This window comes from Schistocerca piceifrons, chromosome 1, assembly GCF_021461385.2.
Source record: "Schistocerca piceifrons isolate TAMUIC-IGC-003096 chromosome 1, iqSchPice1.1, whole genome shotgun sequence".
In the NCBI taxonomy this organism is placed as follows: Eukaryota; Metazoa; Arthropoda; class Insecta; order Orthoptera; family Acrididae; genus Schistocerca; species Schistocerca piceifrons.
The window spans coordinates 332862318-332886894 of NC_060138.1; the positions used below are offsets into that span (position 1 = coordinate 332862318).

At 42.9% G+C, this 24577-nt stretch overlaps 1 protein-coding gene across 1 annotated transcript in view; it reads right to left on the minus strand.

The window, feature by feature from the left end:
* LOC124719079 (centrosomal protein of 131 kDa) overlaps nt 1-24577 on the minus strand; it is a 113135-nt gene that overhangs the window by 13788 nt on the left and 74770 nt on the right. Inside the window, exons 6-10 of the mRNA XM_047244798.1 lie at nt 22232-22399; nt 18040-18197; nt 12997-13222; nt 12697-12920; nt 10271-10442 (exon numbers count right to left, since the gene is read on the minus strand). Coding sequence (XP_047100754.1) covers nt 10271-10442; nt 12697-12920; nt 12997-13222; nt 18040-18197; nt 22232-22399 — 948 coding nt within the window. The remainder of the gene's footprint in view (nt 1-10270; nt 10443-12696; nt 12921-12996; nt 13223-18039; nt 18198-22231; nt 22400-24577) is intronic.

The following is a 24577-nucleotide window of genomic DNA, read 5'->3' on the forward strand; positions in this document are numbered from 1 at the left end:
GAACACGAAAGCACTGGAGGTATGAATTATTTTTTCAACTACCTATCTTTGCAAGAGTCAGTTTTAGACAGTGGTTGTTATTAAAACCAAGTACACATCAAGGCTTTGTGTGGAGGATGAAATGAAGGTGCCAAGATTTGGCAAGTTGGGTAACCAGAAGCAAGCTCAGATGTTGCACTGAGGTTCAATTTTTACAAAGTGTCCCACTGGGGAGCCATAGAAATAACAAAGTTGTTCAGGGAGCCCTAAACTCAAAAAGATTGAAAATCATGGACTTAATTCACAAAAACTTGACTTCTCTAAAACACTGATGTGCAAAACTTACGGAAGAAAGTAAATTTCACATAATATGTCAGTGCCAAGAATCATAGCTAAGTGAAACGTGGACCATACATAGAAAGAACTGCTACAGTACAGAACAAGAAGCTACCTGAAAGACATACCCAATGAGATGAACAGAAATGCCACTTTAATTACACTGAAGTCACCATGATTTATGTTGATCCCCTGGACATTACAAAAGGCAGGGCATAGTTCTTACAGAGTGTGTGATCACCATACTGCACAAAGGTAAATATTTTCCTAACGCCCTTCTCTTTTTCACCTTTTAGCTGTCATAATTTAAATTTTGTATTTCCTAACTGTGTCAGAAGGGCAGAAATCTTCACTTCCTGTTCCTTGATTTTTTCCAGTCTTTCTGGTATAATCTACAATTCCATGGAAGAGCTCCACTGTTAATTCCATTCTCTTTCCCACTGCAGCTGCCCTAATAAAACCATAACCTAGAGTTTTCACAAAACACTACCTGTTTAATTAATCTGCAGCAATATCTACCCCTTACCATACGTGGCTGTTTGATTGTAATGTTAGATACAATGAAACAAATGAAAAGGAAATTTTTTGTGTGGTTCTTGTGCACAAATGTAGGCATAAAATTATGGTTGTAGGCAAAATAAGATCTTATACTTTTACACTGTTTTACCTTATTTCACAGGACACTAAAATCTACACTAATGTAATTAGTGTTATGTTTATAACAACAACAAACATTTAAAGGTAGCTTTTAATGTCTTATTTAAGTAACTTTTTATGAGAAAAGAATTCCAAGTGAAAAAATGTATGATGGTACCTTTAGCCATAGAAAACTTGCCTTAATATATTCATCAGACACTGGAGGATTTAAGACATTCAGATACGGGAGAATTAAAGACATTAGATTTTTTAAAATTTCACATTTACGCTCCTCATAATGCTTTAAATTTCAGTGACAATGTCCTTCTTCCATGCTTTGTGGAGCTCAGATATACTTGAGGGAATATAGTATAGATGTAGGTAAACAACTAGAATTCTCTCATATACAGATTTATTCTCACTTAGCTTCTACACAGATACAAGTGCGGAGGCTAACTGCTGTTAGCGTCCAACATCCTGCCCCCAAAGCCCTCTCCTCAAAGATAGCACACTTGCGCACAGAACAAATATCGATATTTATGGCACTCTACACCACAAAGCCCCCCCCCCCCCCAGTATGGAGTACGTCCCTGTGAATGGGGGGGGGGTGAGAAGTTAGGAAGGTAACACCGAGTTCTTCTGCGTCAGGCGGGAGCGGTCGACTGGTGGGAGACCGGAGGGTGAAACCCGGTACGTCGACGGTGAAGTCAGCAAGCGACGCCGGAGGCTGAAGATGACGTCCCATCCTGGAGTGGAGGTGTAGCACTTCGTCAGCCGGCAGACGGAGAATCACCTTGCCAGAAGGCCTAACAAAGGCATGCAAATTGCCACACGCAGCACTTCTGCTCAATTTAAAGCGGCGTACCACACGAGATTCTGCACTTCCTCCCTCGGTATTGTCACACGCGAGTACCACACACACCGTATCGCCATCTACGGCAACAGATAATTTATGTATGTCATCAGGGTGCACATGTGTTGTGAATTCTTGGATGGCACCTGTACGAGCAATGGTAGGGAGGCAGGGAGGTGTGGGAAAGCCATGGCAGGGGGAAGCATCTGTTAAGAGGGGAGTGGCAGGTGCACTGGACTGCGCAGGAGACAACCTCGGGCGATCAGCTGACAGACGAGGGAGCGTGACCGCAGGCAACGAGGAGCCAGTGTGGATTGAACACCATGACAAAGAGCTGTCACACGAAGATGGTAACACAATGGTAGAATCCGAGTGGTTGGCAGTTCGACTGTGAGGGCTGTGAGGAGTGAAGCCCCAAAAAGATTGGCCACTCGAATTAGATGAACGCGGAGAAGGAGCAGTGCTCGGCAGAGAAGCACGCTGTGGAGAATCAATACCCAAATGCATGGTGTGGGAAGATGGATGGCCGCTCGAAGCAGGAGTGGGAGAAATAGGGGCAGAATCAGGGAGGTTCACCTGAGGCTCAATGAAAGCTGGTTTCACTCGGTTGAGTGAGACCGTGGTTACAGAGTCTTTTATGAGGAGATTCATGTTATTCTCAGAGCATTTGACGACCTTGCAAGGACCTGTGTAGGGCGACTGAAGCGGGGCTTTGACTGAGTCGTCTCTGAGAAACACGTACTCACAAGAGTCTAGCGTGCGCAGTACGTACATGCGCGGAGGTGTATGAGCAGCCGGAGGAGGCAGCTGAATTTTGCTGCAGTGCAAGCAAAGGGAGTTCAGAGGGCCGTGGAAGTGGGGTTGGAGTGACTAATTCTCCAGGCAAAACCAGAGGTTGGCCATACACAAACTCGGCTACGGAACCCTTGAGCTCTTCCTTGAAAGTCGCACGAAGGCCAAGGAGCACGAAGGGCAGTGCCTCTGTCCATAGTGAGTCATGGCAATGCAGGGCAGACTTTAAGGTGTGATGCCATCACTCGACAAGCCCATAGCTTTGGGGGTGGTATGCAGAAGTATGAATTTTGACAATACCACACATTTTACATAAGTCAGAGAAAACTGAAGACTCGAATTGTTGCCCTGGTCAGTGGTGAGGTAAACAGGTGAGCCAAATCTAGAGATCCACGAATCTAAGAATGCTCGACTTACTGTCTCGGAGGTAATGTTCAGAATAGGCACAGCCTCAGCTCACCGAGTCATCCTGTCAATAGCTGTAAACAAGTAACGGAAACCCTTGGAGGGGGGCAAAGGGCCTACGAGGTCGACATGAACATGGTGAAACCGGCCTGGCGGTTGGGCAAAACAGCCAAGGGGTGGAGAAGTGTGCCTGGAAACTTTGTTCTGTTGACACACCATGAATGCCCTTGCCCAAGACTGACAGTCACGGCGCATGTCTCTCCAGACAAACCGTTCAGTTACCAGACGGGTGGAAGCTTTGACACCGGGGTGTGCTAATGTGTGTAGTTTGTCAAAGACCTGGTGTTGAAGGGGCTTAGGAATGAATGGCCGCAACGTACCAGTCGATTCATCACACCACACTAAGTCAGTTATGCCAGGGAAAGTAGAGTGTACCAGTTGGAGAGAGGAGCTGTGGTCTGAAATTAACTGCATGGTATCGGGGTCTGCCGATTGCAACCGAGGTAGGTCCGTTAAGTCAATTAAGGTTGTGACAGCACCAACATGCGAGAGAAAATCAGCGACCACATTGTCCGCTCCTCAGATGTAGCGAATGTCATTTGTAAATTGCAAGATGTAATCGATGTGACGAAAGCGTTGTGGGGGCGGATCAGCCGCAGGATTTTTTATGGCAGGAACCAACGGCTTGTGATCGGTGAGCTCATAGAAATCTCATCCCTCAACATCAGTTCTGAAGTGTCTTATGGCCTTGTAAACTGCAAGTAATTCTCTGTCAAATGCTGAGTATTTCTTCTGCGTGTTGTTTAGCTTTTTTGAGAAAAACTGCAGGGGGGGCGTAACATCGTTGTATGTCTGACTCAGTACTGCGCCGATAGCATTGTCACTAGCGTCAGTAGTGATAAACATTGTGGCGTCCGCCCGTGGGTGAGCAATAGTGACAGCGGAGGCCAACAGCTGTTTGAGTTCATTAAATGCCTTGTCCATGTCTGGTGTCCATGGTACCTGGCGGGTGCCAGAAGTTTGTGGGCCAGCGAGAGCATCTGTGAGAGGAGCCTGCACCGCAGAAGTGGCTGGCAAATGTTTCTGGTAATAATTAACTGTTCCGATGAACCTGCGTAATTCCCTATAGGTCTGAGGGCGTAGCATCTCAAAAACAGGTTTAATCTTGTCCTGTGGTGGTGTCAGACCATCCGATGACACAACATAACTTAGGAATGTGACGGATGACTGGTGCAATTGAGTCTTTTTATTGTTCAGTTCAATACCAGCGGCTGCTAAAATATCCGTCCAAACTTGAACACACTCCTCACTCTGTTCTAAAGTAGAAGCAAAAACCAATATGTTGTCCATGTATACGAAACAAAAGTCTAGATGGGATAAAGTTTGATTGATGAAACGCTGCCATGTTTGGGGGGCGTTTTTCAACCCAAATGGCATAAATTTGTTTTGGAACAGCCCGAAGGGAGTGGTTATGGCAGTCTTCTCAATGTCCTCCGGAGCCATAGGGATCTGATGAAATGCATGCTTACGGTCCAAAACAGGGAAGTACTTTGCACCTGCGAGCGCATGATTGAAGTCTGCGATGTGTCGAACTGGATATTTATCAATGATGGTGCGGGCATTTAAACGCCTATAGTCTCCGACCATACACCAAGTACCGTCTTTATTTTGGTGAAACAGGATAGGACTAGCCCAGCAACCGGAAGAAGGTTCAATTATTCCCTTTTGTAACAGATTGTCCAATTGTTCTTTCGCAATTTTCATAAATTCCGGCTTGAGGTGGCATGGGCGTTGCCATATGGGTGGCCCATCGATTAGACGTAACCAATGAACTGTGACATTAGTGACTACTGCAATACGTGGCACGGCATGACAGTCAGATGTCCGTGAAGCGGAGCATGCAGTGGCGGACGGGCCAAGCAGTGGCGCTGAGGGCACGGAAGTACAGGTGTGCCTACCGCTCGTAGGCTGCGTAAAGGCCGCACATGTGTTAACATGGGCGAGGGTGGTACACTGGTTCTTGGTAGCGGGCCGTGCCGCTACGAGCGCTGTAGGCACGAGTGGGCGTGGCCAGACAGCAGATGGCTGTAGTTCATTGCCACGAGCTTGGCAAGTTAATTGTCCATTCGGAATGCAAGGAGCATGAGCACTCGGGCATACCCTAACATTACAAAAGGGGGGGCTGACACAGTTTACAGAGTTCACAACATTGTCGTTAACATGCATGGGCACGGGAACACCAGATTGCCACGGACTGACATTGTCTGTAGCCGACGAGTCGTCTGCTTGTAGTGCCGCGAGGCGTTGTTGTGTGGAGGCCAACTCGTGGTGTATGTCGCGGAGATGCAGCAGCATTTCCTTATGTTCCATCCGCAACTTCGAAGACTTGGCGCACTCCACTAGCCACTTGTTTGTCCAAGATTGCAGCTCCAAGGATAGGTTTACACACTTCTTAGCACAGCACACATGTTTGGTGTTAGCTGAACTGTCACTCGGCGAAGTGAAAGGAATATGTTTGTTAAGGGAGGGGTAAAACACAGTATTTTGCACAAAATCTAGTGACAACTAATATTGCTTGAGGAAATCAATTCCGAGACTAGGTTCTTCAATTATTGACACTAGAAACCTCCACTCCAGCTTGCACTCGCGCGAAAGTTTCACTGTATACAAAGTGGAACCCGAACACTGTAGGGTAGACAAGTTCACTGCACGAAGTACCGTTTTGTGTGGTTGCACTTTATTGGTTGCTAGGTGAACCGGCAGCAAAGAGACATCTGCGCCAGTGTCTACCAGAAAACATACACCTGATCATAAATCGCGAACATAGACTCGACCACACTTACTGTTATTGTCCGAAACGGAGTGCAACGTGGGATGCCCGTTGTTTACATCGCAGGAAGTGGCACCGTAGCCTACCTGCGGTTGGACGCTCGAACAGTGTGAGGATCGTAGTCAAAATGTGCGTTCTCATTGACGTGGTAGCTCGGAGAGAAGCTACAAGTGCTTAAGTATGCCGGTGAATGTCCGTTATGCACACAGTATTCACTCGACCGTGATTGGTGGGGCTGGTTGTAGATGTCGGAGTAATTACTGTTCAGCACAGAATTGTTGACCTGATTAGAAGCAACACAAGGATCCCACACACGTCCACTAGGATGCACACTTGGTGTGAAATTTGCTTTTTGGTGAGCATTGAACACCTGTTGACTAGCCGGCGTGGAAGGATACACACGTGGCGGGAACTGATTCGAGTTTGAATTTACTACTGGATTTTCCAAAGTAGCAAAACCTTACTCGACGCCACGAACTGTATTGAATTGTGTGTTCGACACAGGAGGAGGAATGTTCTGACCAACACTCTGTGGAGAACACGTGGGAAGGTCGAGGCTAACAAAGCCAGAGTCCACAACCGTTGGCGGTTGGAAGAAACTGGCGGCACTCGATGAATTCCACTGCATGTTCTGGCTGAAGGATTCCGAAGATTCTTGCGGCATGTCCACTATGACGGCAGGAGTGCTGGAGAGATGTTGCTGGAATCCGGGCGGTGGTGAATGCTGAAAGGCCATTGTCTGTAGCTGAACAAAGGCCCTGGTGATCGCGGAGAAACCCGACGCGGTAGGCGAATAAATAACCTCCGGGCAGTAACTCGGACGCGTATTACACAAAAACGGGGTCACCAGTGAGGGAATATAGTATAGTTGTAGGTAAACAACTAGAATTCTCTCATATACAGATTTATTCTCACTTAGCTTCTACACAGATTCAAGTCCGGAGGCTAACTGCTGTTAGCGTCCAACATCCTGCCCCCAAAGCCCTCTCCTCAAAGATAGCACACTTGCGCACAGAACAAATATCGATATTTATGGCGCTCTATGCCACATACTCATATCCATAATGTTTTTAGAAACTATAACACCCTTACTGTAATTCAGAATACTGTATAGTTGTATGAACTGCAGTTGTTGGATATTCACCATTTGCTTTTCTTTTGGGGAATGGATAATCTATCAGTGTGTAGAAGTTTCTTCAATGAGAGTACTGTTATGCAGATGTTTCACTGATTTGAGTGGCCTGATCATAAATTGTAAGCCCTTATAAAACATGCTTTCTCAAAACTTCTCTCTTTTCTTTTGAAAAAATTAAAATATTTTGACATAATAAATGTATCCTGTTTGTTGTTTTTGCTCTTTGCTTATTCAAAAAGGGGAGGGAATCCACTCTTCCTGTTTCTCATTACTAGTTGTTGGTTGTTAATACTGAACATCATATCATATGAGTCCCTTCCAGTAGTCTTCCACTTTTTATTCTTTTTAATCGCTGAGTAAGTTCTTCACTTAATATTACTACAACAACTTCAGTACCTGATTTTTTCACCATCAGTCTATTTTCATCATGACTATACAGTAGAGATTTGCTGTGGAGGAAAGTATTGGTGTGTGTGTGTGTGTGTGTGTGTGTGTGTGTGTGTGTGTGTGTCCTGCAGCTATGAGAAGAATAATAGCACAACAGCAAAAATCTAGTGAGATTATCTGAACTTTATGTGCACTCATGCACACAACATTCTTCTGGAAGACATACTCATTTGTATGTAGAACACGTGAAGCATTAAAACCATCACTTTAACTTTTATCTACTTTTCATTAATCCAGAATTTTTGGACTGACAAAGTATGTCATTTTACATGTATATGTGCATATACCATTACATTTTATAGTGTTCCTTTCAATGAAGTTCACTTCTAATTATTTAATATGGTTAATTGTTTCCATTTGATATTTCAATGAATCAGAAAGAAATTTTATGGATGTAATAAATACTTTCCATTCATGGTGCATAGTGCTCCGAATCAGATTTCATGTTGTTGCATGGCACTGGCATGCAATTTCAGTTTTGTCTATTTTCGTTTTTATCAGTTTCTGGGGAAGATTTTGTAATTAGTTCATTACAAAATCTAATAAAATCATTACATGACACACTGCTTCTCAAACTACATGATTTCTATTGCTGCTTAATGTCACAATAGTATGATTGTTAATCAGTGGAATATCGGTTTCAAAATAAAATATTTTGCTTCAGTTTCAGTTGTATTCATTATAAGAAACATCTCATTAATAAATGAACTAATATGCACTGCCTGACAAAATAACTGAAGCAAGCAGAACACAGTGTCAGACATCATTGTAACTTTGTACATGTACACAGCAAATGGGCATGTAAATGATTAGAGTTACAATACTCTGTGACAGGCAGATCAGCCACCACAGTGCATTAGTGTTGTTTGTGTTTAGCATTGTTACCAGGCCTTGTAGGATTCATAAGGGATGGCAACAGAGTAAGATACTGAATGATCGCTGTGAAGGACATGGATATGTCGCATACTTGTGTAGAGACCACGTCTGCAGCATATCACAGAGTTCAAAGGGGCCTCATGGTGAATCTCCATTTGAGCAGTTGGACTAATTGTGCAATATCCACATTTTTGGGGCATTTGGATGTGACAGTGGCCCGATACTGGACTACACAGGAACATAAATATGCAGATTTGTTGTCAATATTCCAGTCAACCATATTTGAACACCACAATGAGAGGTTTGCTATATTGTGCACCAAGCATATCATAACATCTTCATATCTGCATGTGCCTTCTGAGAACAAGTATTTTGTGTCATCCCACATTTTAGTTGAAAACTAACAGTTTCACATTACTGTTCCATGTGTAGGCTGCCATTAACACCACAACACAAAATGGTGTGTTTATAGTGGTATCATGACTGGGAAGCGTGGACAGTTGATGAATGGCATCACATTGTGTTTATTGAAGAATCACATCACAGTTCTAAACTACTCTGGATGGCCATCCTGGAGAAAGGTCCCATTCTTCCAATGTTTTTGGAAAGAACAATGGTGTTACTCCTGATGTCATGGTGTGGGGAACCATCGAGTATGACCACAGGTCATGACTGGTAGTGACTGAGGAAACTCTGATGGCACAGTGGTACATCACAGACATCCCGCATCTGCATGTGTTACCTGTCATGTGAAATTGTTATGGTGTCATTGTATAATGGGACAATGTAAATGGTCTGTGTGAGGCACCCCTGTGGCTAGCAAGATTTCCATATCTCCCTGATAGAACATACGTAGAGCCAGCTCAGCTCAGACAGCAATTCTATCCTGGTGCCAATACGCAAGTTATCAAGGACCAGTTACAACAGTTGTAGACCAGCATGCCTCAGGAAAGGGTAAAATAGCTTTGTGACACCTTTGTCAACCAAATCGGTGCATGCAATCAGACTAGAGCAGGTGCAAGTTCACACTGACAGGTGGGCTCATACTTCCAAGTTTTTTGTAAATCTGACTTGTTTTTGTAATCACTGAAATAACATCACATACCTTCTCAATCCTTGAAGTTTCATTTCATTTCCTCTTCCCTTTCTTGGGCTTCACTATTTTTGTTTAGATAGCACAATTCCCACACCACCTCAGTGAGTAATTTAGTTCTTACAAAATTACACTACTGCAGCTTGAAAAGAGTTTGCTGTCAGATATTAGGATAATAACAACTGAAGATTTGATGCAGTCACATGAGTAAAGTCATTTGAGCTTATATCTTTCCTACCATCCAAAACAGAACATCACCAACTGATTATTAACAGAATGAACATCCAGCCCCAGTCCCCTCCCACAAGTAACTTCTTTCCTGTAAGAACACAACTGGCTAAGAGCTTCTTGAAAATTCATAGTTAGATTAGTTGTGCACACAGCATGTATAATTCTGGTTACATGAATACATGGACCTTTTGAAATGAGCACACCACCATTTGACTGTTTTGTTGTTTATTTAATCCCAACCCAGGTTTCGACCTTTTATGCCGTGTTCAAGTGACTGAGTTTATCTCATTAAGAAACATTTCATAACATCAATCTCAAAATAGGTCATAAATTAAGAAAAATATAATTATAAATATTGAATAATTAATCAATAATTTTATAAATACTATATAATTATAAATATTATATAATCAAATAATTATAAATATAATTATAATAATTATAAATCAAGAAAAATATTTTTTTAATATATGGCCAATTTTGAGTTTGATGTCCTGCAGTATATGTTAATGACATAAACTCAGTCACTTGAAAATGGCATAAAAGGCTGAAACCTGAGTCGTAATTAAATAAACAACAATGCAATCAAATGGTGGTGTGTTTATTTAAAAATTATTGTATAACTGTTGCTCAACAACATCAAAAACTTTTGCTTACCTTTTGAGATTCTGAAAGCTCTTTTTGCAGTTGTCTGATGCTTGTGTTAAGGTGGGCAAGCTCACCTTCTCTCTCATCAAGCTTCTCTTTCATATCATTACACTTACTTCTCAGAGTTGAAATCACAGTTTCAAGTTCTCTAACATCAGCTTCATACTGCTCCTTAAGTCTCCTAAAATTTAAGATGACATTTCCTTAGGAAACAGCACTTATTCCACTTCACATAGCACAACCACTATTTTATAAACATTCTTTCCAGTTCTCTCCAACAATAAAAACTGGATAAAATATTTCTCATGCAATGTAACTAATTTAGAAAGTAGGAGACAGGTGCTGGCATACTGGTACTTTCAGCTGGATTGTGATGCATACTTGGGGAGTCCTGAGAGTAAGAGCATTGTCCACGCAGACAAGTATCAAATGGTAAAGTCTAAGTCCTGGTCCAGCACACAGTTTTAATCTGTAGAGCCTGTAGGGAACTTTAATTTGGTTATGTAACTCACAGGGTAGGCTGCTTTCATCCTGTTGCAGTCAACTTCTATTTAAAGCAAGCATGTAGTGCTCTTGGACATTTAATTTGATTTGTTTGCTGAAGTTCTGTATTGTGTTAGTGTTTTGCGTACATGTCAGCTGCATTCATCCTTTGTCTATTACATGCTTCACTAAACTGGTGGATGATTTGACATAAACTTGATTTTCAGATTGCTAGGTTGTTCTCAACTGAAGCCAGAAGAACTTGTATTCTGATTGACAGAAATAGAAAAAAAATTGAGTTCAGTTTCTATGCCCCCCCCCCCCCCCCCACAATGGTGCCTTTTGCACATACTTCTCGCTCTCTCCCCCTCTCTTTCATATATACTGTAAGCACTTTTCACCAACAATTGTCATTTATAATAAGGGTCCTAACATGCATTTCCAATGTGTGTTATGGTGTAAAATGGAAGAATGAGATGATATTTGTGCTCTTTATCCACACATGTGTTGGAATCTGTAACTCTTTGATTTTATAGGATATTTCAGTTTTTCTTTGTTGTGCACGGTTTTGGCAGGAATGTGATGTGAAACAGACAGTATTGGTGGGAACAATATGAAATAGACAGTCTTGATGGAAGAGCTATTGTACATGGAGCTAATGTGTTTTTATAATACTGCAGAAGACAGAAGTATCTAGTCTTAATAGTTCATTGTGTGCAAATATTAGTGAATACAATTGTCTCAAAGTTTAGAAACTTTATTTCTTTCAGTAATCATTGGAAGTCATCTGAATAACATGTTACATTCACCAATTAATGTTTCTTTGTATCAGAAATAGGATCCAAAAAAAGCATCATATCCCACAGAAGACAATAAGTGCACCAAAGAAATAGAGAGATAAGTAATATTTTATAACTCTAGATGTGGATGATGGATTAGATGCAACTTACAAAAAATAAATGATAAATATCTGTTTTGAAGACAGATCATTGAACATCAAGCACTTAAGAGCTAATTACATTACATAAAAAAATGACATATTAAAAAAAATTCAAAACAGTTACCAATAAGATGGCCTATAGATTATCACATGTCTTAAACTTTCATAAACAGAAAATATCACACCACTAACTCAACAAGAAGGAGCAGAAATTGTAGATCATACATAGACAAAAAATAGGTTTACAGAGTTAAGTAGTATGCAAGCTGTTAAATGAACTGCACCTTCTGATTCCTATCAACAGTCAGACTGGTTCCTTACAAATGTTAGTCTGTAGTTTTACTACCATGCCTAGTCACTGATTAAAATACTGGAGTGACTCCTTATGGCTTGAATCAAATACAGTACAAGAAATACTCTTAAATGTAACTTTATCGGTGAAAATAAGCAATTTTTGAAAATATAACTGGATAGATAAAAAATCTAGCCACCAAACGGTGACAGGAGAAAATACATACAAAGATTAAAGAAATGTGCAAGCTTTCCAAGACAGTGGGTCCTTCTTCTGGGTCAAAGATTAAAAGGGAAGGAAGAGGGATGAAGGAAAAGGACTTGTGAGGTTTAGGAAATGGAGGGATTTACAGAAAAATTCCCCAGAACACCATCTCTGGAAAGACTTACCAATCAATGTTTCTTTCTCTTCCTGTCCAGTAAGTCTCCCTTGACCAGGTTGGTGGCTGACTTTTCCAAACTCTCCCCATTTCCTAAACCTCGGCAGTACCTTTCCTTCACACTTTTCCTGCCCCTTCAACCCTTCAGGCAGAAGGAGCCATTGGCTCTGAAAGCTTGCACATTTCTTTAACATTTATATGTATTTTCCCGTGCTGCTACTTTGTGAGTAGATTTTTTTAATCTCTTCAATTATAATACATTCTTAAATGGGAATTAAATACAACAGACAAAGCTCTAAAAAGTTTAATGAACATTTACATAATTATTTAAAGTAACATACAATGCCTTTGCTTCTGCTGCTTTTTCAGTTTCTGATTTCATTCTTTCACAGTCTTCTTCCAGTTTTTCAATTGCTTTCTCAATTTCTCTATCTCGGTTTCTCTTATATTCTTCTCTGATCTCTGTTTCCTTTTCCAGAAGATACAATTTCTGCATCTTTTCACAGTCATGCATCCATGCAGCCTTCTGCATTTCCAATGTTTCTCTCACCATTTGCAGTTCTGTCTGTAAATTTGAGGACAAGTGTTATAATTTGGCAAAGAAAAGGTTACACATTGAAAATTATATTTTTACTGCCAACCTGATGCTTTATTTCAAGCTGTTTTACAGATTCACTCCATTTGCATTCTAGCTGCTTTATTTCTTCCAGTTTTTCTGAATTTAGGCTCTCTTTAAGCTTTCTCAACTCATCCATATGTTTCTTTCTTTCTTTGGTAAAACATTCCTTCTCCTTGGAAAACTCTGCAAGCAATTTGTTTCTTTGTTGTTGTTGCAATTCTTCCAGCTCTTCAAGTTGTTTTTCATACCTACCAAAAAAGCATTAATTATGCAATAAAAGTTTAGGTGACATTACACTGCACTCAAGACAATTTACTCGTCGGAAGTCATCAATTATTTTAACATTGCCACCATAGAGTGTACAAGTCTCTCACACTGGTGTGTGTGTGTGTGTGTGTGTGTGTGTGTGTGTGTGTGTGTGTGTGTGTAAGGGTTGGGGGGAGTACACATGCTTGTGCAAAGCTATAGCTGCCAATGCCATTTCTCATAGAGATTCCAACCATGCCACTAATGCTAGCATAGGCTATTTGCAACAATGTGTATTAATTACTTCCACAATGAATATTTCACCATGTTTCACCATGTAGTGAAATATTTGGTATACTGAAACTTCCTGGCTGATTAGGACTGTGCTCCAGACTGTGACACACACCTAGAAAACTTTCATAGGCTGTAGCTAAGCCTTCTCTCTGCAATTTCCTTTCTTCCATCAATCTGAATCCAGTTAAGGATGCAGGAGAGCTTTCATGAAGTCTGGAAAGATTAATCCATGCTAATTTGTGTGACATTCAAAAAGCAAGAAGTCTTCACGAAAAGATACTCATTACAGATTTAGATATCTGTTGGACAACTACCATCAGTTCAGCAAATTCTTCCCCAAAGAGGTTACTACACACAAGTAAGTTGTTATTCAGGGCTGCATATGAGTATAAGATAGGATGATATTCACTTTCAATCATAAAACAGCTAGGGGAAAAAAAAGACCAAAAAGCTTCAGAGACTTAGAAATGGTTTCTCATAACAGACATATCAAAGAGACTCACCGAACGAAAGTGCTGGCAGGTCGATAGACACACAAACAAACACAAACATACACACAAAATTCAAGCTTTCGCAACAAACTGTTGCCTCATCAGGAAAGAGGGAAGGAGAGGGAAAGGCGAAAGGATGTGGGTTTTAAGGGAGAGGGTAAGGAGTCATTCCCATCCCGGGAGCGGAAAGACTTCCTGTCCTTTTTTCCCCCTAAGGTAAGTCTTTCCGCTCCCGGGATTGGAATGACTCCTTACCCTCTCCCTTAAAACCCACATCCTTTCGTCTTTCCCTCCCCTTCCCTCTTTCCTGATGAGGCAACAGTTTGTTGCGAAAGCTTGAATTTCGTGAGTATGTTTGTGTTTGTTTGTGTGTCTATCGACCCGCCAGCACTTTCGTTCGGTTAAGTCACAACATCTGTGTTTTTAGATATATTTTTCTCATATGGAATGTTTCCCTCTATTATATTCATATCAAAGAGACTGTTTTATGTGCTGTTATGTTTTCATAATTTCCAGTAACTGGTTTTATGTCATTTGGTTATCTGTCATTTGATCTATTCTGTTACTGGCTACAAGGTTCGTTCTTTATCATGTGCTTAAATTGAAGTCTTCAGGAATAGTGTTGAATGAAAGCTGTACTTTTCTCTAAAGATCTAATTCTTTATGAATATAACTGTTCAGTAGCAAAACTGTGAGACTGACATTACACATGAACCACTTTTCTGATAGTCAGTGGTATTCAATATTATTCCTTAAAAAGAAACACTTACCAGTTTTTTGAAAGATACATGTAAAACTATTCTCGGACACATCTGGTGGTGCTGTCAACCCTTAGTGGTAACAATCCAGTGACACTGAATCAAAATGAGCACCTATAATGTTTTAATGGGTCTTAGCAGGTTCTTTAACACATAAACCTCTCACATTTCATGTGACAATTTTTAACTCTTCAAAAATAACCAACTGTAAACTTTTTCTATGCGTGAGTCAGTTTACATCGTCAGCCATTTTTAGTTTCCTTCTATTGTGAAGATTTTGAGCATTTCTCATTTCCTTGATATAGATTACAAGCCCATTAAAAGATAGTAGATTTTTGAGCTGAAAACTTAATAGACAAATAGAGCAAGAAACAGATGAATAGAATCCTTTTCAAATATGGTGGGACGCTGCTGCATTGGAGACAAAAACATTCTGTAAATTGATTCTGACAGACAGAATAGGAGAAAAGTGTAAACTGCATAGTATGATATGCTGTTGTTGTGGTCTTCAGTCTGAAGACTGGTTTGATGCAGTTCTCCACCCTAATCTATCCTTTGTATGCCTCTTCATCTCCATATTTCAACCTGCTTAACTGTTCTCCCCCTCCTACCGTATTTCCTTCCAATGCTAAACTGATGATTCCTTGATGGCTCAGAATGTGTCTTATCAAATGATCCCTCCTTTTAGCCTAATTATGCCACAAATTTCTTTTCAATTCTGTTCACTACCTCCTCATTAGTTATGTGATCTACCCTTCTAAGCTTCAGAATCTCTCTGCAGCACTACGTTTCCCTTCTTGTCTGAACTGCTAATCATCCACATTCTGCTTCCATACAAGGCTACATTCAAGTTAAATGCCTTCAGAAAAGACTTCCTTACACTTAAATATGTATTAAAAGTTAACATATTTCTCCTTTTCAGAAACACTTCTATTGCCTTTGCCATTCTACATTTTATATCCTCTCTATTGTTGCCATCATATGTTATTTTACTGCCCAAATAGTGAAAAATCATCTACTACTTTTAGTGGATCATTTCCTAATGTAAGTCTTTCAACTTCACCTGATATAATTAGTTTACATTCCATTCCCCTCATTTTTCTTTTGTTAGCGTTCATCTCATATTCTCCTTTCAAGACACTGTCTATTCCATTCAGAAGAACTCAGTTTTTACTTTTTCTGAACTATAGTTCCTTCTCCAAATTTTTCTTCCTATATAGATCAAAAAACATTGGGAATAAGCTACAACCCTGTCCCTCTCCCTTCTCAGCCACTGCTTCCCTTCATGCCCTTCAACTCTTTATAACTGCCATCTGGTTTCTGTACAAGCCGTAAATAACCTTTTACTCTCGTATTTTACCTCTGCTACCTTCAGAAATTTGAGGAGTGTATTCCAATTGTTACTGTCAAAAGTTTTCTCCTCTGCAAATGCTATAAATGTAGGACTGATTTTCCTTAACCTATCTTCTAAGATAACTTAGGGTCACAGTGTTGCCTTGTGTGTTCCAACATTTCTCTGTAACCCAAACTGATGCTCCCCGAGGTCAAATTCTAGCAGTTTTTCCATTCTTCTGCAAATAATGTGTGTCAGTATTTTGCAAACATCTCTTATTAAGCTCATAGTTCAGTAATATTCATACCTGTTACCACCTGCTTTCTTTGGAATTCTTACATTTTTCTTGAAGTCTGAGGCTATTTCCCCTGCCTTATGCACCATGTGGGGAAAAGTTTTGTTATGGCTGGTTCTCCAAAGGATATCAGCAGTTCTGAGGAAATGGTGGCTACTCCAGGGGTTTGTTTCAACTTAGGTCTTTCAGTGCTCTGTCATATTCTTCTTGCAGTATATCTTCCCTCTCTTCTTTGTCTATTTCCTCTTCCATTTCTATAACATTGCCTTCAAGTTCATTTCTCTCATACACCACCTTTCAGCTTTCCCTTCTTTGTTTAGTAATGGTTTTCCATCTGAGCTCTTGATATTCACACAGCTACTTCTCTTTTCTTCAAAACCCTCTTAATTTTCCTGTAGGCAGTGTTTATCTTTCCCCAACTTTGAAACATCTGAGCAACCTATGCCTGAGCAATGTTGCTGTGCACTTACTACTCTTACATGTTTTCATGTTTCCTACATTGGTTCTTCTTGTTTAAGCCTGTATTATGGTGTTAAGTTCAATTTTCTTATGTTTTCAAGTCAGCAATTGCATACACTTTCCTGATTAAATAACATTCCATGTGAAGTTCTCAAAATAGATATTTTTTCACTGTGAAGATGGTCCATGATGAAAACCAGTAGTTAATAAATGTACTGGACAGAATAGTGTGTATCATGCATTTCTACCTGCAGCATTCAATTTTACCTCTTTGTTCTAAGACTTGAAAAGTGCAGGGGAAGGGGGACGCTAAACATTTCCTTGCACTCACTTAATGAATTTCAGAATGAAGAAATGTAGTTCCATATTCTACACCAAATTCCTTCAAAAATTGTTTAAATTTTTGATAAGATACTGACTGATTTTTCTCTTTGTATTAGATTCATTACACTTTCCATTATACACAGCATTCTAACACTTTTCTCACAGTGCTCCCTGACAAATAACACAATGAAAACAATTCTGTTAATTCTGTTATTCCTTAAGTGTCCTATGAAGGTATGTCTGCTAGCAACCATTGGTACAAACCAAAGCCATCAGTTTTGTCAACACATTGTTTCACAGCATTAAAACTATCCAAAGCTCTTGTTCTGGACCAGGGAAATAACTCTCATAACTTTTCATGTACAGGAAAGTTGTGTATTACTATGTGATCTGCTCATCATTAGTCCCATTCATATACAAAGACCATCAGATTTCAATTAAATTGTTTTGTTTCTTTTTTATGCGATGGTTCATATTAAAAATGCATCACAAAGCAGCTGTTTTCAAATGATCAGTAGCACTGTCATAACCAAATGCTTTTATCATTTCTACTGCACATTGTTTCATGAGTATTCTATTGCTGAAGCATTTCTGATCTGTCGTTAATTTTAGGGGTACCACATATGGTGTAGTTAAACTCTCTTCCTTTTTGGGCTTGATGGTACAAGTACCTCTATGATTTCTGTTTTGAACTGAGCCATAAATCATGTCATTTGTAATGTGAGCAGTATCAGTGTCTTGCTTCATGGAGTGCAGAGAAATTTCAAGGAAGATTACTACCTTTGTTTTCTCTTAAGCATTTTTTACATATTAAACATTGGGTTTTTCCTCAGAATTATGTACAAACAAATAATCTCTCACTCACCACTGAAAACACAGTCTGCTGCATTCTTTCTTTTTCATGTTCTCAAGAACTCTAAAGGAAGCATAGCCCCAGTAATTACCAGAATCTAAACCAGAATAATAGCCACAGTAATAACCAAAAGACAACGTGAGCAATGGTGTAGTATGAAGCAGGGAAATCTGAATAAATTGATGAGAGCAAGCAGAGAAATGAAACAGCAATGCCAACCCAAGAGCGTGAGGGAATATGGTATAGTTGTAGGTACACAACTAGAATTCTCTCATATACAGATTTATTCACACTTAGCTTCTACACAGATACAAGTCCGGAGGCTAACTGCCTTTAGCGTCTAAGATCCTGCCCCAAAGTCCTCTCCTCAAAGATAGCACACTTGCACACAGAACAAATATCGATATTTATGGCACTCTACACCACATAGCCCCCCCCCCCCCCCCCCCAGTATGGAGTACATCCCTGTGAATGGGGGGGGGGGGGTGAGAAGTTGGGAAGGTAACACCCATTTCTTCTGCGTCAGGCGGGAGCGGTCGACTGGTAGCAGACCGGGGGGTGAAACCCGGTACGTTGACGGTGAAGTCAGCAAGCGACGCCAGCGGCTGAAGATGACGTCCCATCCTGGAGTGGAGGTGTGGCACTTCGTCAGCCGGCAGACAGATAATCACCTTGCCAGAAGGCCTAACAAAGGCACGCAAATTGCCACACACAGCACTTCTGCTCAATTTAAAGCGGTGCACCACAGGAGATTCTGCACTTCCTCCCTCAGTATTGTCACACACAAATAGCACACACACCGTATCGCCATCTATGACAACAGATAATTTATGTATGTCATCAGGGTGCACATGTGTTGTGAATTCTTGGATGGCACCTGTACGAGCAATGGTAGGGAGGCAGGGAGGTGTGGGAAAGCCATGGCAGGGGGAAGCATCTGCTAAGAGGGGGTGGCAGGTGCACTGGACTGCACAGGAGACAACCTCGGGCGATCAGCTGACAGACGAGGGAGTGTGACCGAAGACAATGAGGAGCCAGCGTGGATTGGACACCATGACAAAGAGCTGTCACACGAAGATGGTAACACAATGGTAGAATCCGAGTGGTTGGCAGTTCGACTGCGAGGGCTGTGAGGAGTGAAGCCCCGAAAAGATTGGCCACTCGAATTAGATGAACGCGGAGAAGGAGCAGTGCTCGGCAGAGAAGCACGCTGTGGAGAATCAGTACCCAAATGCATGATGTGGGAAGATGGATGGCCGTTCGAAGCAGGAGTGGGAGAAATAGAGGCAGACTCAGGGAGGTTCACCTGAGGCTCAATGAAAGCTGGTTTCACTCGGTTGAGTGAGACCGTGGTTACAGAGTCTTTTATGAGGAGATTCATGTTATTCTCAGAGCATTTGATGACCTTGTAAGGACCTGTGTAGGGCGACTGAAGCGGGGCTTTGACTGAGTCGTCTCTGAGAAACACGTACTCACAAGAGTCTAGTGTGCGCGGTACGTACATGTGCGGAGGTGTATGAGCAGCCGGAGGTGGCGGCTGAATTTTGCTGCAGTGCAAGCGCACCCGCTCGAGAAGTGAAGGGAGTTCAGAGGGCCGTGGAAGTGGGGTCAGAGTGACTAATTCTCCAGGCAATACCAGAGGTGGGCCATACACAAACTCGGCTACGGAACCCTTGAGCTCTTCCTTGAAAGTCGCAAGAAGGCCAAGAAGCACGAAGGGCAGTTCCTCTGTCCATAGTGAGTCATGGCAACGCAGGGCAGACTTTAAGGTGCGATGCCATCGCTCAACAAGCCCATAGCTTTGGGGGTGGTATGCAGAAGTATGAATTTTGACAATACCACACATTTTACATAAGTCAGAGAAAACTGAAGACTCGAATTGTCGCCCCTGGTCAGTGGTGAGGTAAACAGGTGAGCCAAATCTAGAGATCCATGAATCTAAGAATGCTCGACTTACTGTCTCGGAGGTAATGTTCAGAATAGGCACAGCCTCAGCCCTCCGAGTCATCCTGTCATTTGCTGTAAACAAGTAACGGAAACCCTTGGAGGGGGGCAAAGGGCCTACGAGGTCGACATGAACATGGTGAAACCGGCCTGGCGGTTGGGCAAAACAGCCAAGGGGTGGAGAAGGGTGCCTGGAAACTTTGTTCTGTTGACACACCATGCATGCCCTTGCCCAAGCCTGACAGTCACGGTGCATGTCTCTCCAGACAAACCGTTCAGTTACCAGACGGGTGGAAGCTTTGACACCGGGGTGTGCTAATGTGTGTAGTTTGTCAAAGACCTGGCGTTGAAGGGGCTTCGGAATGAATGGCCGCAACGAACCAGTCGATTCATCACACCACACTAAGTCAGTTATGCCAGGGAAAGTAGAGCGTACCAGTTGGAGAGAGGAGCTGTGGTCTGAAATTAACTGCATGGTATCGGGGTCTGCCGATTGCAACCGAGGTAGGTCCGTTAAGTCAATTAAGGTTGCGACAGCACCAACACGCGAGAGAAAATCAGCGACCACATTGTCCGCTCCTCAGATGTAGCGAATGTCATTTGTAAATTGCAAGATGTAATCGATGTGACGAAAGCGTCGTGGGCGCGGATCAGCTGCAGGATTTTTTATGGCAGGAACCAACGGCTTGTGATCGGTGAGCACATAGAAATCTCGTCCCTCAACATCAGTTCTGAAGTGTCTTATGGCCTCGTAAACTGCAAGTAATTCTCTGTCAAATGCTGAGTATTTCTTCTGCGTGTTGTTTAGCTTTTTTGAGAAAAACTGCAGGGGGGTTGTAACATCATTGTATGTCTGACTCAGTACTGCGCCGATAGCATTGTCACTAGCGTGAGTAGTGATAAACATTGTGGCGTCCACCCGTGGGTGAGCAATAGTGACAGCAGAGGCCAACAGCTCTTTGAGTTCATTAAATGCCTTGTCCATGTCTGGTGTCCATGGTACCTGGCGGGTGCCAGAAGTTTGTGGGCCAGCGAGAGCATCTATGAGAGGAGCCTGCACCGCAGAAGCGGCTGGCAAATGTCTCCGGTAATAATTAACTGTTCCGATGAACCTGCGTAATTCCCTATAGGTCTGAGGGCGTAGCATCTCAAGAACAGGCTTAATCTTGTCCTGTGGTGGTGTCAGACCATCCGATGGCACAACATAACTTAGGAATGTGACGGATGACTGGTGCAATTGAGTCTTTTTATTGTTCAGTTCAATACCAGCGGCTGCTAAAATATCCGTCACAACTTGAACACACTCCTCACTCTGTTCTAAAGTAGAAGCAAAAACCAATATGTTGTCCATGTATACGAAACAAAAGTCTAGATGGGATAAAGTTTGATTGATGAAACGCTGCCATGTTTGGGGGGCGTTTTTCAACCCAAACGGCATAAATTTGTATTGGAACAGCCCGAAGGGAGTGGGTATGGCAGTCTTTTCAATGTCCTCCAGAGCCATAGGAATCTGATGAAATGCGTGCTTACGGTCCAAAACAGGGAAGTACTTTGCACCTGCGAGCGCATGATTGAAGTCTGCGATGTGTGGGACTGGATATTTATCAATGATGGTGCGGGCATTTAAACGCCTATAGTCTCCGACCATACGCCAGGTACCATCTTTCTTTTGGTCAAACAGGATAGGACTAGCCCAGCAACCGGAAGAAGGTTCAATTATTCCCTTTTGTAACAGATTGTCCAATTGTTCTTTTGCAATTTTCATAAATTCCAGCTTGAGGCGGCATGGACGGTGCGATATGGGCGGCCCATTGGTTAGACGTAACCGATGAACTGTGCCGTTAGTGACTACTGCAATACATGGCGCGGCACGACAGTCAGATGTCCGTGAAGCGGAGCAGGCAGTGGCGGACGGGCCAAGCTGTGGCACTGAGGGCACGGAAGTACAGGTGTGCCACCCGCTCGTAGGCTGCGTAAAGGCCGCACACGTGTTAACATGGGCAAGGTTGGTACACTGGTTCCTGGTAGCGGGCCGTGCCGCTACGAGCGCTGTAGGCACGAGTGGGCGTGGCCAGACAGCAGATGGCCGTAGTTCATTGCCGCGAGCTTGGCAAGTTAATTGTCCATTCGGAATGCAAGGAGCATGAGCACTCGGGCATACCCTAACATTACAAAAGGGGGGGCTGACACAGTTTACAGAGTTCACAACATTGTCGTTAACATGCATGGGCACGGGAACACCAGATTGCCACGGACTGACCTTGTCTGTAGCCGACGAGTCGTCTGCTTGTAGTGCCGCGAGGCGTTGTTGTGTGGAGGCCAACTCGTGGTGTACGTCGTGGAGATGCAGCAGCATTTCCATACGTTCCATCCGCAACTTCAAAGACTTGGCGCACTCCACTAGCCACTTGTTTGTCCAAGATTGCAGCTTCAAGGATAGGTTTACGCACATCTTAGCACAGCACACATGTTTGGTGTTAGCTGAACTGTCACTCGGCGAAGTGAAAGGAATATGTTTGTTAAGGGAGGGGTAAAACACAGTATTTTGCACAAAATCTAGTGACAACTAATAGTGCTTGAGGAAATCAATTCCGAGACTAGGTTCTTCAATTATTGACACTAGAAACCTCCACTCCAGCTTGCACTCGCGCGAAAGTTTCACTGTATACAAAGTGGAACCCGAACACTGTAGGGTAGACAAGTTCACTGCACGAAGTACCGTTTTGTGTGGTTGCACTTTATTGGTTGCTAGGTGAACCGGCAGCAAAGAGACGTCTGCGCCAGTGTCTACCAGAAAACATACACCTGATCGTAAATCACGAACATAGACTCGACCACACTTACTGTTATTGTCCGAAACTGAGTGCAACGTGGGATGGTGCCCATTGTTTACATCGAAGGAGGTGGCACCGTAGCCTACCTGCGGTTGGAGTTTGGGTAAGAACACAGTGACTGGCATTTGCGAGTTTGCTCCCCGAATCTCGCGTGGAAGAAACAGTAAGTTTGGGCAGGCCTGTGCTCCTGTGGGTAGTTGCTAGGTGACGGAGTATGTGCCCCAGAGTCTTCGACAGAGGCCGATGCACTGTCATTGCGAGGAGTTGAAGATGCAGGCCGGGCGGCTAGTTTAACAAACTTGTTATTAGCAGCACCAGATAAGGGCGTGGTGTCAGAAAGCATCTTAGTGCGGTCACGTCCAGAATGCAGTGCATGGAGCTCACATTGCCTGGCGGAGTATGCTCTGTCGGCGGCGCGTAAACGTTCATTTACTGGCCAATCTTCATATGCAGAGATTGCAGTCTGGACAGGCAAAGGCAGCTTTTCAGTCCAGATTTCTGTGAGCGTGTCATCAGGCATAACTTGCTCATCGACGAGAAGACGGATGCACTGCCACAGCTGGGACGGAGACCTGTCGCTAAGATGCTCTTCGTACATGAGCTGTCGCACATTTTCTCTCCTGGTTTTAGAGACGCGCTCCAGTATCGTCTGTTTTGCCACAGCATACTTCCCTGCTGGGGGGGGGGGGGGGGGGTTGACCAGATCGTAAATTAAATCGACACGGTCGTGAAGATGGTTCATGAGGCAGGCGAAGCGTGCATCGTCATCCAAAGCACAGACATTGAATGTTTGCTCAACCAGGTTAAACCAGAACTCTGGGTGAGTGGGTTTGAAGTCTGGTAATTTCGGCAGATTCAGCACTGCAGTCACTGCGGAGGTGCGCCAATTACTTCGGACGGAAGTAGAGCATGCAGAAGATTGCGAGTTCGAATTATTGGCATCCCGTAATGCGGGAATCGCGAAATTCACTTGACGCCCCGGGGGTCGGCTGAGAAGCGGCGGACACTCGAACGGTGTGAGGATCGTAGTCAAAATGTGCATTCTCATTGACGTGGTAGCTCGGAGAGAAGCCACAAGTGCTTAAGTACGCTGGTGAATGTCCGTTATGCACACAGTATTCACTCGACCGTGGGTGGTGGGGCTGGTTGTAGATGTCGGAGTAATTACTGTCCAGCACACAATTGTTGACTCGATTAGAAGCAACACAAGGATCTCACACACGTCCACTAGGATGCACACTCGGTGTGATATTTGCTGTTTGGTGAGCATTGAACACCTGTTGACTAGCCGGCGCGGAAGGATACACACGTGGTGGGAACTGATTAGAGTTTGAATTTACTACTGGATTTTCCAAAGTAGCAAAACCTCACTCAACGCCATGAACTGTATTGATTTGTGTGTTCGATACAGGAGTAGGAATGTTCCGACCAACACGCTGTGGAGAACATGTGGGAAGGTCCATGCTAACAAAGCCAGAGTCCACGATCGTTGGCGGTTGGAAGATACTGGCGGCACTCGATGAATTCCACTGCATGTTCTGGCTGAAGGATTCCGAAGATTCTTGCAGCATGTCCACTACGATGGCAGGAGTGCTGGAGAGATGTTGCTGGAATCCGGGCGGCGGTGAATGCTGAAAGGCCATTGTCTGGAGCTGAACAAAGGCCCTTGCGATCACGGAGAAACCCGACGCGGTAGGCACGTAAATAACCTTCGGGCGGTAACTCGGACTCGTATTACACAAAAACGGGGTCACCAGTGAGGGAATATGGTA